The sequence below is a fragment of the Sorex fumeus genome, unplaced genomic scaffold (assembly GCF_029834395.1).
Source record: "Sorex fumeus unplaced genomic scaffold, SorFum_2.1 ptg000002l, whole genome shotgun sequence".
In the NCBI taxonomy this organism is placed as follows: domain Eukaryota; kingdom Metazoa; phylum Chordata; class Mammalia; order Eulipotyphla; family Soricidae; genus Sorex; species Sorex fumeus.
In genome coordinates this window covers 40,390,222-40,405,162 of record NW_026606059.1, presented here as the reverse complement: position 1 = coordinate 40,405,162, position 14,941 = coordinate 40,390,222, and the positions used below count along the sequence as shown (strand labels likewise).

The window sequence follows — 14,941 nt, the reverse complement described above, 5'->3', positions numbered from 1 at the left end:
CCCTCAACACAGCACAGTTGGAATTGGTTCAAAAACAAAACACTGCTTTACTTTTTCTCTCTTCAAGTATAGCTGGTTTCCAACTTTATTTTTATCACATTGTAATATTTATTTCAGAGTAAATATTCTTTTCCCCAAGACTGTTAACCAGAAATAAAAAATATTTTCCAAAACGTTACGTTTATAGTGCCATCCAAATATTTCTATTGTGCCTACATACCACAGCTGCCACATACTGCCTGTTTAGAAAGCAAAGTACAGATAATTAACACCGATGTTGCTGGAGAACTGGACGCAGGGTCTCCATACACACTTAGCCTTGGGTCCCCCAACACACTGGCTGGACCCCCTGTGCATTGTTACCCTCTTCCTTAGAGAAGGGGGAATTAGATTTAACCTCTGACGGGGGTGTCATTACAAGCATCGATGACATCCCAACATGATTCCAGGAACTCCTTGAACTGTGAGGAGAGTCAAAGTCATTTGAATCAGTTGTTTCATTAGCTAAACTGAGGGACTCACTAACTTTAGCTGCACATGTACTGGAAGTCTTTGAAAATCTATGATTTGAGAGGACTGCTCTATAAAAGAGGACAATGGTTCCTTAAACCTCCGTATTCATTTAGAGTTTCATCTATTCTCATGTCTGAATCTAGAATGAGTTAAGGCCCTCTCCAGAACAGGAAACAATGGCCCAAAGTTGAGTCATGTTATTGTTGTTTGGTAAGACAGACTGTCTTCATGGATTTTTATTAGAGATTCCCTTAGCCATACTTTTTAATTACTTGTGGTTATTTTCATCCAGTACCCAGTCTGTAGATTTCCCAATGATTTTTTTAGCACTAGCTAAGCACACCATTACTTTCTGTAATCTCAGGAGAAAGGTGCAGCTCTTTCTTATTGATACACAGTGCCATGACCTCTCACAGCATTGATTCTATGACTTGGACCACAAAAGAATGTTAAATCAGAGTAGAGTTTTTTTTTCCCACTACTTAATTTAATTGTCTCAAATAGGAGGAAGGCATTTTAAAGACCATTTCATAATGATTTTATTTTATGATAGATTTACTTACAAATAAAAATGATGTCTGAATGGTTTTCTAAACAATGTGGCAGAATGACATTAAAGAGTTCTTCAGGGAACTGAAATCAGCCCTGCCAATTTTCCCCTACCAACTTTAGGTTTGATTTCATTTTTAATAATGGCTTTATTATTTACTTCAGCCGATTTCACTCACATAATGTTTGCTTTGAAATTTGAAACCACATATTTTCTTTGTAACTCAAATAAAAATGGGGTCATGTGAGTGACCTTTAGACAGAAACTGCACAGTCAATCCACTTTGACAGAAATAGCACACATGCTATCACTTGAAAGTAATAGAATCATTTTAAGACAAAACATCTTTCAGTTACTCTAAAGCTTGAAATCTAATGACCGTGATTACCAATGCCAAGTTACAAACACTCAGCGGATGGAATTTAATAATAGTTTACATTTTCTGTACAAATATGGTGCCAACTTCCACACCGAGAACATTCAGTGTGTCACCTCCTGGAATTCTCACTTCAACCCCATGAAATGTTAAGAATCCTGACTACCAGAGTCTTATAACTGAAGTAACTGAGGCATACTGAGCTTGACTATCGTTCTCAAAGTGACAGAACTCTGGGTGTGCCAGAGTTGTTCACCCCTAGACTGGGTCTCAAATTGAAGTGGGGCACCCAATTGACAGAGATCCAACAGAAAACTTGAAGGGGCCATTTCAATTTATGGCCCGAATTCATTTGGAGAGAAACAAGAAGTGGGTGTTCCCTTTTTCCCTTTGCTCTAAGAATTCGCCATACTGTATTCTCTTTTTCTTTGACCCTAGTAGGAAATCACAGACAAGACCCAGAATCTCTTCATCTTCAGTAATTGAAAGCCTTCAGATCAGCTTCAAGGCCCTAGTCCAATGCCTTGATCAAAACCTCAGACTTGCATCAGTTTAAATTAGCATCTTCCTCTCCCATTTCTAACCTCTGTTGACTTACCCCTACCCAGTCCTTTCTCATTCTAGCTCCTTTTCTGCTGCCTAATAGGCACCATTTTTAACCTCATCTCTACATCCAAAAGGATGTAGAAGTTTGTAGAGTGTTGGGGAAATGACAAACTTCTTGGTGGTGCCACTTGTAATCTGGTACCATCTGGGCATGGTAGGTTTCCGAGTTGCTTCTCATTTACGTTCTTTGAAGATAGAACCGCCTCTCCTGCCAGAGGGCATTTGTAACCTTCCTCTCAGCGCCAGGCTACATGGCTTGGGTTCAGCACAAGTGGAGACACAGTATTTAGTTCCTTTAGTATAACCTTTCAGTGTAACCTTTCCCCACGTAGACATGTGGGCACAGAAACCCACCCTTCCTCCTGCCTGCGCCCGGTGGTTGGAGAGTCCAGCGCATTCTGCCTTTAGACTTCTCAGACATGGCACAGATGAGTCTGTCTCCTTTGCTCCTCAGCTCCACGCACTTATAGCAGGTCTCTTGATCGGCCTCTTTAGCCATCCCATTTGTGATGAGGGAGGTGTAATTGGCCCTTCTTCTAGATTTTCACTCTAAGCAAAGACTTGAGACTGTCCTGACATAATTCTCTTAAGGTAAAATATCTCTCTTGCCTTTATTTGTTTACCCCTCTGACATCAGGGAGAGACTGTTGGTAAGAAGTCGGTCCCCTTTTCCTTCACTCCAGGTGGCCTCAGTTCATAGCGCCACCTGGAGGATATCTCCATGCCCGCACTTAGTTGTGCAGTGATACCAAACCACAGGTATGCATTTTTCTTGGAGTGCCACCTATATTGGGGCACATCCCAAAAGATTCCAGGTTAGACATGTTTTGTTTTGTTTTGTTTTGTTTTGTTTTGGGGGGGTTATGTTTTTTAAATCTCGATCCATAACGTTGTTTCCCATTTTCTGGTCATATGGAATCAATGTTCAAAAGATGTTTAAAGGCGTTGCTGAGAAAGCAGGTTTACCAAACATATGACAACCTAAAGCAAGGAATTTTATTTTGCTAAGTAGCACTTGAAGATTGACTCTAGTCAACAGTAGGAACATACCATAAATGACTAGGATATTGGAATCAATGGTTCAAGATTGCTGGAGAAAGTATGTGCTTTTTCCAAGAATATACCAAGCGACAGTCATTGGGAAAATGTATTTCCTTTGCAGTTGATTGCCAACTGCAGCCTCAAGGTCAGAAAAGAGGAGATATAGTAGAAATAAGCAGAGTTATAGAAAGTGAGGGATTGACCAGCAGATAACAAAGAAGAAGGCTCAACACTCAGTGATTGAAAAGTGCAGGTCCTGTGAAGGTGACGCTTTTGACTTTAATGTTCCCAGGTTTGACTTAATGCTCTAGTTTCTCGGTTTCTTTTTCACTTATAGTGTGAAAGCTGTCTTTTTGATACATTCTTTTGTTATGCCCCCATTTACTTTTTCAACCTTTGTTTGTTTCCTTCAATTGTGTGTTTTTTGACAAGTTATTCTCAAAGTATGAAGGGAGTTAATAAAAGTATTAAGAAAGGAATAAAGGGGCTGGAGTGATAGTACAGCGGGTAGGCGTTTGCCTTGTACGCGGCTGACCCGCGTTCGATTCCCAGCATCCCATATGGTCCCCTGAGTACTGCCAGGAGTGATTCCTGAGTGCAAAGACAGGAGTAACCCCTGTGTGACCCAAAACGCAAAAAAAAAGAAAAAATGAAAACAAAGAAAGGAATAAAACAGAAGCTATTTGAAAACATCACACCCTAATTAAATAGAATTAATGTTTTTCCAATGAAATGCTATAACTTTCTTTAACCAGCACAATGAATCATTGTTTTGAAATATATAAGTATATTTTGCTCTACGTATAATTTTTGTGATACCCATCATATTGTTAGCTATACACAAAGTTAAGAAAATGACAAGTTTCCTGAAACCTGATTAGTTAAATTTTTTTTCAGAGGGATGAGTAGATGTGCAACTGTGCACAGCTGGTTTAGAGGTTCTGCCATTGCTCTGTTTGACTCGAGACTGGAGACCAGGGGGAAAGCATAGAAGAATGGGACAAATTGTATACTTCCCCAAAACTCAATTCTAAGCAATCAGAATGGAAGTCCGGATGAGTTCTTGGCATATATTCTCACTATCACACCCAGTTTCTCTCCAAATCTAACCTATTACAACTCTAAAACTCTCATCTCTTGAAATCATCTTCCCTTCTCTCCAATCCCAAAGATACCCCCCTAGTAAGGGTAATGGGCTGGAGCGATAGCACAGCGGTAGGGCATTTGCCTTGCAAGCAGCCAAAATGGCCGATCTGAGTTCGATTCCTCCGCCCCTCTCGGAGAGCCCGGCAAGCTACCGAGTCCCCATGACGTATTCGATATGCCAAACACAGTAACAACAAAGTCTCCAATGGAGACGTTACTGGGCCCGCTCGAGTAAGGGTAATGTGAGTAAGAAGTCTTTCTTCCCCTTAATAAACTTTTTCAAATCCCTACAGTTAGGTAAAATTATTTTCTCATTTTAGAGCTGGGAAATCTGTGCCAGAAGATGTGCAGGAAGTCACCCAAGACCACTCAGGCATTCTAGTCCATAGGCAAGACTATAAGGAAGGGGTGACTCTTCAGAGCCTGGCTTCTATCTCCTCTCCCTCCTTCTTCTGGTCATCTCTGCAGCTAGTCTTGTTCTTTTCTCTTATGCCCTCGTTGTGACTTGGTCATTTTCAAAATTACAAGCCTAACCTGCCACTAATGCTTCATTACCCTTTAGCACTCGCAAATTACTCTTTGCATAAAATCACAATCCCTTTATTCCTTCTTTCCCCTTTAAATCTCTAAGAACTATCTCCTCATGTTCTAGAATAACCATTGGTATCCTGGGGATGGAGAGACAGGACTTGCAAGCAACAACCAGGAGACCCAGGGTCCACTCCCAGTAATTCTAGAGTAACTGGTTTGGACCACAAGGCCCACCCCAGTGGTGCTTGGGGGTCACAGATGACACATCTGATAGTACTGGAAGACTGAGGACAATATGGAGTTACAGAGATTGATCCAATGCCCAGTGATGCAAAGCTGATACCCTTTGTCTTTTCTGCTCAATTCTCATCAGTAGTCTTTTAAGTTTCTTGAATGTACTGTGAATTCACAGAGAGCAGTTCTGATGATGAGTGCCCTGTTCTCCACACATTTACTGCAGTCCAACCTCTCAACCACTGAGAAGAAGGAGATCCTTTGTGATAGTTCTGCCAGAGTTAGCATAAGAATTATTGTTAATGTTTCTCACATGTGTTCTCAATCATTGCTCTGGGCTTGGGTGGTGTACAGGTAAAAGTACATTGACAATCGCTGTTGCACTGTTGTTTAACTCTTTTCTCCAAAATTCTCATGACTTCTAACCTCGCATCCTGCACATATGTAGACTATGCGTACATCACTGTCATTGTCCTCCCGTCGTTCATCGATTTGCTCGAGTGGGCCCAGTAACGTCTCCATTGTGAGACTTGTTGTTATGTGTTTGGCATATTGAATACGTCACGGGTAGCTTGCCAGGCTTTGCCATGCAGGCGAGATACTCTCCGTAGCTTGCCGGACTCTCCGAGAGGGGCGGGGGAATCGTACTCGGGTCAGCTGGGTCAGCCGCAGGGGGCCACGTGCAAGGAAAATGTTCTACTGCCTGTGCTATCACTCTAGTCCATGCATACATTCTAATTGATGAATTAAGCACAGCCCATAATTTAATAAGCACTCCTAAATTTTGAGTACATTCTTTCTCATTTGAAAGAATTCAAAGGTAATGTCAAGTGAAACTTCACAGTTGTACTTAATGAAAAGACTGTTCCTCTTATTTTTAAATAGGGGAGTCCAATACGAGGGTAACTTCAAGTCAATTGGAATCTTATGCCCCCAAATACAAAGCAGTATTCCATGAGTTAGAGAATGTGTTTGTCACCTGACCTGTCAGAAAACTAGATGAATCCTGTTTTCTAGAACTACTAACCTCAGAGGTAACTAGCTTCTTTTGCTGTTTGCCTCCAAGAAGGTTTGAACTGGAGACATTTTTAAGTTTACTAAATCCAACACATTTATTTCCATAGATAAGATTTAAAAAATAAAGATGTGCGGTGACTCAGAGTTAGACAAATCAGATCTCTCCCTTTAAAATGTTGTGTTTTGTTCTGGTTTGCTTTCCTTCTTAACTACAACACTTTGAGAAATTGCTGATTCTCACCATTATTGAGAAGAGTCCCTGAGTGAATCTGGAGTCGTGTTTGGTCCAAACAGCCTCACACTCCTTCCTACGTAAAATATAAAGATAAAGTAGCATCAAGCATCATTTGCATCTTTTTCTTTCTGCTCACGAGAGCTGCTTGACGCACAGTTTTATGATCACGAATTTCAAAAGCCAGGGAGTTTAAGCAGAGTGTGTCAACAGCAAGCCACCTTTTCCATGACAGTCCAGAGCTGAGGACAGGTTCCTGCTTAGAGGTCACAGTGACAGAGGCCTTTCTGGGGGCATGATGGCCCAGTTAGAGAACCTTCGGCCTTTCACACAAAGTGTGTTTATTGAGGTTGTTCTTCTATTCATAACTTCCTTTCAAATATTCTTAGACCCAGCTTGCAGAGTCTCCCCAAGACTGCACATTATATACAGGCCCTTGTCTTTAACTAACTGGCCCTCTAAGCAGCTGCATATTTGAAGTTAGAATTTAGGCCACTTTGATTTTAAAACCTTCAAGTGCTTAGAGCCAGAGGGGCAGTACAGCATGTAGGGCATTTCCGTACATGTAGCCAACTGGTATTGGGATTTGATCCCCAACATCCCATGTAGTCACCTGAGCACGGCCAGGAGTAACTCCTGAGGCAGAGTCAGGAGTAACCCCTGAGCGTTGCTGAGTGTGCCCCCCAAAGTTAAAGACAACAACATAAAACCTTCAAGTGTGGGGACTGGAGCAATAGCACAGAGGGTAGGGCATTTGCCTTGCATACGGCCTACCAGGGTTCAATCCCCGGCATCTCATATGATCCCCTGAGCACCTCCAAGAGTAATTCCTGAGTGCAGAGACAGGAGTAATCCATGAGCATTGCTGGATGTGACCCAAAAAGCAAAAAAGAAACCCTTTAAGTGAACTTGGGGACTGCTATTCCCATACCTACACTGTTCCACACTGTTTCTTAGGAGGCAAGAAAGTTTGACTCCTTACCTCGGTGCTCTTCTGTACTCATCTGTGGCTAACTCGAAAAGAAGTTGGCCCTTCGCCTTGACCTTCGCCATTCATCACCTGGGACCACTGAAGAGTGGGACATGTTTAATCTGAGCCTCACCCTAAATCTACTCTACAGGAGTGTCCTAAGGAGACAGGGACAGCTAAGTTTGAGAAACACCTGGAGAGTGAGGGGTACAGACCATTTCTACTCTTCATCACTGTGCCCACTACCCACTGCCACCCAGCTGGCGTTGTGCCATGTGGACCTCCCCAGGGGACTCACATACACATGTCACCTGAGCCCCATGGCCATCAGTAAGAACCAGCCACACTCTTGTGGTCTTAAAGCCCCATCGCAATCTGGGTTGCCATTGACATCATCACGTCTAGCCTGATTCAGAGAGTACCTGATGCCTCAGCTTCAAAGACTTTGTTTTTCCTATGTATCTTTTTTTTAAAAAATTTATTCTTTTGGGGCAGGAGCAATAGTACAGTGGGTAGGACATTTGCCTTTCATGCAACCGACCCGGGTTCGATTCCCAGCATCCCATACGGTCCCTCAAGCACTGCCAGGAGTGATTCCTGAGTGCAGAGCCAGGAGTAACCCCTGAACAAATAAATAATAAAATTTTATTCTTTTGCTGTTTGCAATTTTACAAACTTTCATGATTAAGTTTCAGTCATACAGTGTTCAAGTACCCATTCTTCCCCCAGTGCACTTGCATGTTTATTGCCTTGGTATCTTTTTTAAAGGAGAGAAAAGGGGCTGGGGATCGCTGGAGTGATAGCACAGCAGGTAGGGCATTTGCCTTGCACACAGCCAATTCGGGTTTGATTCCTAGCATCCTATATGGTCCCCTGAGTACTGCTGGGAGTAATTGCTGAGTGCATGAGCCAGGAGTAGCCCCTGTGCATTGCTGAGTGTGACCCAAAAAGGAGAGAGAGAGAGAGAGAGAGAGAGAGAGAGAGAGAGAGAGAGAGAGAGAGAGAATGGGGTAGAATCTCACAAAGGGTTGGTGAGTGGAAGTGTCTCCTTTGTTCTGGCTTCTGTTCTCTCTCCTTAGCCCACAAGTCAGAAATCCAGCTGCTTTGGATAACGCTTTCCAGTTTGAAGTCCCACACAACACAAATCTGTTTGAAGGAAGGTGAAGCAAAGGTAGAAGGACCGCCTGCACCCATCGGTGCCGGTCATACCTTGGAGGCCTCTCTGGTTGTCAGAGACCTGTGGTGAGGCTGTGTCTGCAGAAACTCACATGTAGGGTGATCAGATTCCTGACATTAGGATATAGCTCTGGATTTCCAAGTTTGCTGCCTACTATTTGATTTTTTTCATCATATTTGAAAGAGGCTTTCTTTTTGGTGATTAAAGTAGGCTGAAAACTCGAAAGTATACCTAATTATTATCCTTTAATATCCAGACTTTTTTTTTTTATTTATCTGGTCACACCAACCAACTCTTTGCATTCACTTTTGATCTTCCAATCTAATGTTCTCTCCACACCTCAAAAGAACAAATTCAGACATTAAATTCTGATTATGGTCATTTCTAAACAAGTGTTGACTGTTATTAAGGAAGTAGGAAATATCAGTGGATAAAGGGAGGAGGGGTAGAAACAAAAAAAAGAAAGTGTAAAGTGGTTACAAATAATTATTGTTTTGCTAACCATGCTTTTTTTGTTTATGTCATGTGTTCACTGGTTTTAAGTCAAGTCAGAGCTTCTTAAAGTTGGGGAGGGAAGGACTAGGGGTGTACCTTGAGGAGTGGAAGTGAGTCTAAGCCTTTTTACCCAGGTTCATATCTTTGCTTCCATGAAGAGAAGGCAGTGTAAAAAACTGGAGCAAGGGGCTGGAGCAATAGCACAGCGGGTAGGGCGTTTGCCTTGCATGCAACCAACCCGGGTTCTATTCCCAGCATCCCATATGGTCCCCTGAGCACAGCCAAAGGTAATTCCTGAGTACAGAGCCAGGAGTGACCGCTGTGCAATGCCAGGTGTGGGAAAGAAAGAAAGAGAAAGAAAAGAGAAAAGGAAAGAAAGAAGGAAAGAAAGAAGGAAAGAAAGAAGGAAAGAAAGAAGGAAAGAAAGAAAGAAAGAAAGAAAGAAAGAAAGAAAGAAAGAAAGAAAAAGAAAGAAAGAAAGGAAGAAACTGGAGCAATACTACAACAGCTAGGGCAATTGCCTTGCTGGTGACCAAGCTAGGTTTGATACCCAGCAACTCATGTGTTCCCCTGAGAAAGGATTACGCCCTGAGCATCTCCTGATGTGAGCCAAAATCTTTAACAAAAATAAATTTGAAAAAAAAAAGCAGTGTGTAAGGAAGACAGTGAACTTCCTTTCTGAAGGATATTTCCTAGAAAACAGATGTACTAATTAGTCTTGTAAGCTGAGAGTTTCAGTTTTTATTTCATGTTCCAAACAGTACTAGAGCCTGCCTTAATACAGATGGACATGCTGGAAGGCTGAGTCAGTAGTGGTGAACACTTGTGCTTCTGATTCGAATATGATGGAATCAGAAGAGATGGTGTCACACAGGCCAGCAAGTAATGCTAGTGAATATGATCTAATCGCTACAAGATCTTATTCAAAGAATGGGAAGTGCAGGAACCACAGAAAAGTTCCATCATGTGCCACTATTCCCATGTGACTTTTAGAACTGAAAACAACTCTACTCATTCTTTGTTTTGAAAACAACTCATTCATTCTTGGTTCAAATTGAAGTCACCTGATTTTTAAAGGATGGAGGAAATCTTTTCCAAAGACCTGTAGAGGAGATAAGGCCCCAAGAGAAAGAGCACAAGTTCTGTCTCCCTTTTGCCAGCTGGACCAAATCTCGCTGCAGGAGGTTTACTGTGACCCTCAGGTACAAAGCTAAATGACCGCAGATCTCAGTTCTGTGCTTACACCAAACTTTCTGTCACGGTCCTCTCTGGATACATGTCCAGTCCACAGGAGACATTGAAGATATTTCCTATACTCAGGAGTAACCTGGCCTCTCTAGGCCCTTCTCTCCGGGCCCTTGGGTATAATCGGCCTGGCTGGCTCTGTCAGCATTGGAGGAGTGTTCATCTCCCTCTAGGAAGCCCATTCATCTTGCCAGTGATGGAAACCCGGGTGGTGTGTGTGTGAGCAGATGCCCAGGCTCCACAGCAATCATCACCCCCTTCTGGCATTTCATTCAAAATATGTTCAAGGAAACAATCTCACTTAATCTTCCTGAGAGGAGGTGGTTTTAATAGAACCACACAATTAAAGGAAATGATTATGTAGGAATTGCCTTGGGGGCTTCTCAAGACTTGCATTGGAAACTATTTTTATTAGAACAAATCCGTTTGCAGATTCCCAAAACTCCCTCTCACAAAACGAAGGATGGGTTCCATTTAGAGATTACGAATTTTAGAAGATATAAAATATCTGCCCCCCACGCCTAGGTTTATGATTAAAGTGACAGCTCATTTTCTTACCATGAGTTGATCTTTGAGTACTATCAGTTTGGTTTTTTTTTTTTTGTTTTTTTTTTTTTTTTGCTGTGTTACTTGACTACACTACTCTGAACATTTCTAATTATAACCAAAGATACGGGATAAAGATCTTGAGCCAATTCTTTTGCAATACTGATGTAATGGTAATGTTCTCTGTCGACTGCCAAGCAGAGAGTTGTCGTGGGGAGAAAAAATGTTTTCTTGGTGTATTAAGCAGGAAGACTCCTTAGAGATTTACTTTGGGCGCTTTGATGAATGTTTTATCATGGTGGATTGCGGGTGCTCAACCATTAATCCCACTTCTTTCCCCTCTTCCTTCGTTTTTATGAGAGTTCAAAAGAAAATGTTCCAAGTACTTGTTTGTGGCGCGAGATTGAGAGACTGGGAGGAAGGAGTGAGAAGTTTTGCTTCACTGCCAAAGAGATACATTGTCATTCTCCTAGGGGGTAGCCTAACCGCAGAAGCGGGATTGCTGAGGCTCCCACCGGTGTGTAATACAGATGGGGGTAGATTCCAGACTTGCAGAACACCTTTCTCGCTTCCCTAGTATTTCCTGGGGAATTAGAAATGCTTCTAAGAAATGCTTCGCGGGCGTTATCTGGGGGTGCCGCTCACCCACGTTCCGGGAGGCGGCTGGGAGAGTTCTCGGGCGGGAAACCTCCGCCCCGGGCTGCCTGGCAGACAACCGGGACCTGTCGGTCGCGGGGGCGCCGGTTCGGATGCCAGGTGCGGGCGCCCCGGGAGGGCATCGGGGCTCCGGGAAAGCTCCCGGTGGGGGCGGCGGGGGGCGCCGGGGGCGTGGCGGGGGCGCCGCGGGCTCTCTGGGTTGCTACTGCCGTGATGTCACTCGCCCATCCTCATCCGCGGTTGGTTGTTTTGTGTTTCAGCTCTGCCTCCGGTGCCACACAAAGACCTGGCGGAGACTCCCACCTCCTTCTTCGGGGAGAAGAAAGGCGGAGGCGGCGTCGGAGCAAGATTCAAAGGAACTTGTGGCTCGTGGCTCCCCCCACCCCAACCCACCCACCCACCCCCGCCCTCCTGGGGGAAAGTGAATGAGAGCCACGAGCAGGGCGGTGCAGGGGCCGTGAGATGAGGCTCTGCTGCTGCTGTAGCCGCGGCTGCTGACGCTCGGCTCCCAGGCTCCCGTCCGCTGCCCGCCCCCCGCCCCCCCCCCCCTTTGTGCTCCGTGTACATGTGTCTGTTCAGCGCATCGGGAGGCGCGCACCAGAGAATCCAACACGGCTGCCGGGGAGCGACCACCCACCATGCCCACGGAGACCCTACAGACAGGTAGCATGGTGAAGCCGGTCAGCCCCGCGGGCACCTTCACGTCGGCCGTGCCCCTGCGCATCCTCAACAAAGGGCCCGACTACTTTCGCCGGCAGGCCGAGCCCAACCCCAAGAGGCTGAGCGCCGTGGAGCGGCTGGAGGCGGACAAGGCCAAGTACGTCAAGAGCCAGGAGGTCATCAACGCCAAGCAGGAGCCCGTGAAGCCGGCCGTGCTGGCCAAACCCCCCGTGTGCCCCGCGGCCGCCAAGCGCGCCCTGGGCAGCCCCACGCTCAAGGTGTTCGGCAACCACGCCAAGACAGAGAGCGGCGTGCAGAGGGAGACCCTGAAGCTGGAGATCCTCAAGAACATCCTCAACAGCTCCGAGGGCTCCAGCTCGGGCTCGGGCCACAAGCACGGCGCGCGCAACTGGCCGCCGCACCGGCCCGACGCCACCGACCTGCACCGACACTCCTTCGCCGAGTCCCTGAAGGTGTACCCCACCCAGGGCCGCGGCAGCCCCCAAGAGAGCAGCTCCCACGTGGGCAGGAGGCTGCTGGAGCAGTCCGCCGACTCCTTCCTGCACGTCTCGCACAGCTCCTCGGACATCCGCAAAGTGACCAGTGTTAAGCCCTTGAAAGCAATCCCCTGCAGTAGCTCGGCGCCCCCCCTGCCCCCCAAACCCAAGGTGGCCGCGCTGGCCACCATCAAGTCCCCCGAAGCCGACCCCCCGGTGGAACCCGCCTGTGGAGTCAGTCGAAGGCCCTCCCTGCAGCGGTCCAAGTCGGACTTGAGCGACCGCTATTTCCGCGTGGACGCAGACGTGGAGCGGTTCTTCAACTACTGCGGACTGGACCCCGAGGAGCTGGAGAACCTGGGCATGGAGAACTTCGCAAGGGCTAATTCCGACATCATCTCGCTCAACTTCCGCAGCGCAAGCATGATCAGCTCAGACTGTGAACAGTCTCAGGACAGTAACAGCGACCTTAGGAATGATGACAGTGCCAATGACCGGGTGCCCTACGGCATCTCTGCCATCGAAAGGAATGCTAGGATCATCAAGTGGTTGTATAGCATCAAACAAGCTAGAGAGTCGCAGAAGGTCTCCCACGTGTAAGAGACGCTGCGTGCAGAGGAGGGAAGGGGGGGTTCTCTGTGCATCCGCAGTCGTGAAGGTTGTGAGGTCTCCTTGAAGTGTTGTGAGCTTCTCCACGCTCTTTGTGTTGCTTGTTGTGCAATGTTTTCAAGTTGCATGCCTGTCAACATGGGGACTGACCTAGCTTCCACTCAACCATCTCTGCAGAGCCTGGCTGAACACTCATCTGCCAACCGTTTCGGGCCAGAATCTAATTAGGGCTTTGATCTTAAGCAAAACTGTTTACACACACGGTATACAACTTCAATATTTATGTGGTTCTTGTGTTTTTATATCCCACGCTATTGTGTCTTAATTAAAAAGTTTTATCAACTGGCTTTTAAGTTGAGAGCAGAATCTTTTGAAATAACAAGCCAATTTGCCTATATGTGAGACCAAAATGATTGGGGGGAATATATGGGCTCTGCTACCTAACAACATGTTGATGATGGCACAGAAGGAGGCGGGGTGGGGATTTCTAGGGATGAAAGTGGTGAACTTGCCGTTCATCATTTGCATAACGAAATTCTCTGCCACTTGCTAAAATAATGGTTGGGTCAGCAATGCTATGCTTTTTGTGGGCGTGTACATGTTGGTGTTTTGTGTAATACTGATCCTGAGGAAAGACAATCAGATACAGTGAAAGTGATTCAATCTAGGAGGTTGGGTACTTGGGGGGGTTCTGTTGCTGTTCTGATTTAGATTGATTCAGAAATTTTCTACTAGCAATTTTTGGAAGGGAATGCCCACCTCAAAATTTATACTGAATGTCTCTTTTATTAAAGTTGTTGGGCTGGGTTGTTTGTTTTTTTTTTGGGGGGGGTAGGGTGGTCAAGAATTCCATGTTGATTCTGATCCCCCCTTCCCTTTGTTGTGTTTTATTTGAAAGAGGGGTGTGGGGCTTGTGCAGGTTTGAGCTCTCTGAAGACATAAACACAAATGGAAATACCAGCCATATCAGTGTAGCACCTCCATTGAAAAGTGAATGCCTTTGGTAGCCCAACCCTGAGCAGTGCAATTGTGTTGTCTTGCCTATGTTATTATTCTCTCAGGCTGTGGACCTTTGTTACAGCTCTAGGAAACTGTAGAAACATGACACTATGTAGCTTTTCTACCCATGATCTAGTGCTGCATATCACTCTGTGTGTACCCCCCTCCCCTCATAAACTGTCTTACAGGTGGTTTGTCAGCTGTGCAACAGCTGACACTTGTGACGTTGGTAGCAGAGAGGTTGAACGTGCTGTGGTCTGCTTCATTGCTCCTGTAGTCATGTTCTCAAGTCCTCAGCAGCACTACCTTAGACTTCATCAGCTGATAGGAAACTTTTTATGGTGTAAATGCTGTAAGACTTTGTACATACTTCAGTTGTTATGAAATCTTTAAGAAAAAAAGAAAAGAAAAAAGTTACACTAATAAATAGCTCTGGTGCAGGCACTCATGGTGATGGTTTCTCTTTGTCCTTTCCTTTGCACCCTTCACAAACATGTCACTTCGAACTGTGAGACAGAAGCGGAGCATTGGTCGTTTCAAAGAAACAGAGTAAATTTCATGAACTCATTTTTACCATTGCACAATGATTCTGATTCAGCAGCCTTCTTAATGGTAGCCATAGCGATGTGCTTTTGCTAAAGTGGTTTTATTAAGGATCCTAAAATATGCTGCTTCTTCTTTACTTAGTTCACACTTGGGTTATTTTTATCCTTTCATTAACATCAGGGTTTTCACCTCTTCCTCAAGACTTGTCAACTGTAAATATTTATGAGTTCTTAATAATGGACGGAGCGATAGCACAGCGGTAGGGCGTTTGCCTTGCACGCAGCCAACATGGCT

General features: G+C 45.1%; 1 protein-coding gene and 1 long non-coding RNA gene across 2 annotated transcripts in view; both read left to right on the top strand.

Moving 5' to 3' along the window:
* LOC130022485 (uncharacterized) overlaps positions 1-11,685 on the top strand; it is a 73,131-nt gene extending 61,446 nt beyond the window's left edge. The window contains exon 3 of the long non-coding RNA XR_008792271.1: positions 11,597-11,685. This is a non-coding gene — a long non-coding RNA (uncharacterized LOC130022485). The remainder of the gene's footprint in view (positions 1-11,596) is intronic.
* Positions 11,686-11,826: 141 nt separating this feature from the next.
* On the top strand, positions 11,827-14,553 carry FAM110B (family with sequence similarity 110 member B). Its single transcript, XM_056135088.1, has one exon. The coding sequence runs from the start codon at positions 11,975-11,977 to the stop codon at positions 13,091-13,093; it is 1,119 nt and encodes a 372-aa protein (XP_055991063.1). The 5' UTR covers positions 11,827-11,974; the 3' UTR covers positions 13,094-14,553.
* The last annotated feature ends 388 nt before the right edge of the window (positions 14,554-14,941 follow it).

Excerpts from the sequence above, each read along its gene's own strand:
- FAM110B (XM_056135088.1), top strand. The coding sequence starts at position 11,975 with ATGCCCACGGAGACCCTACAGACAGGTAGCATGGTGAAGCCGGTCAGC.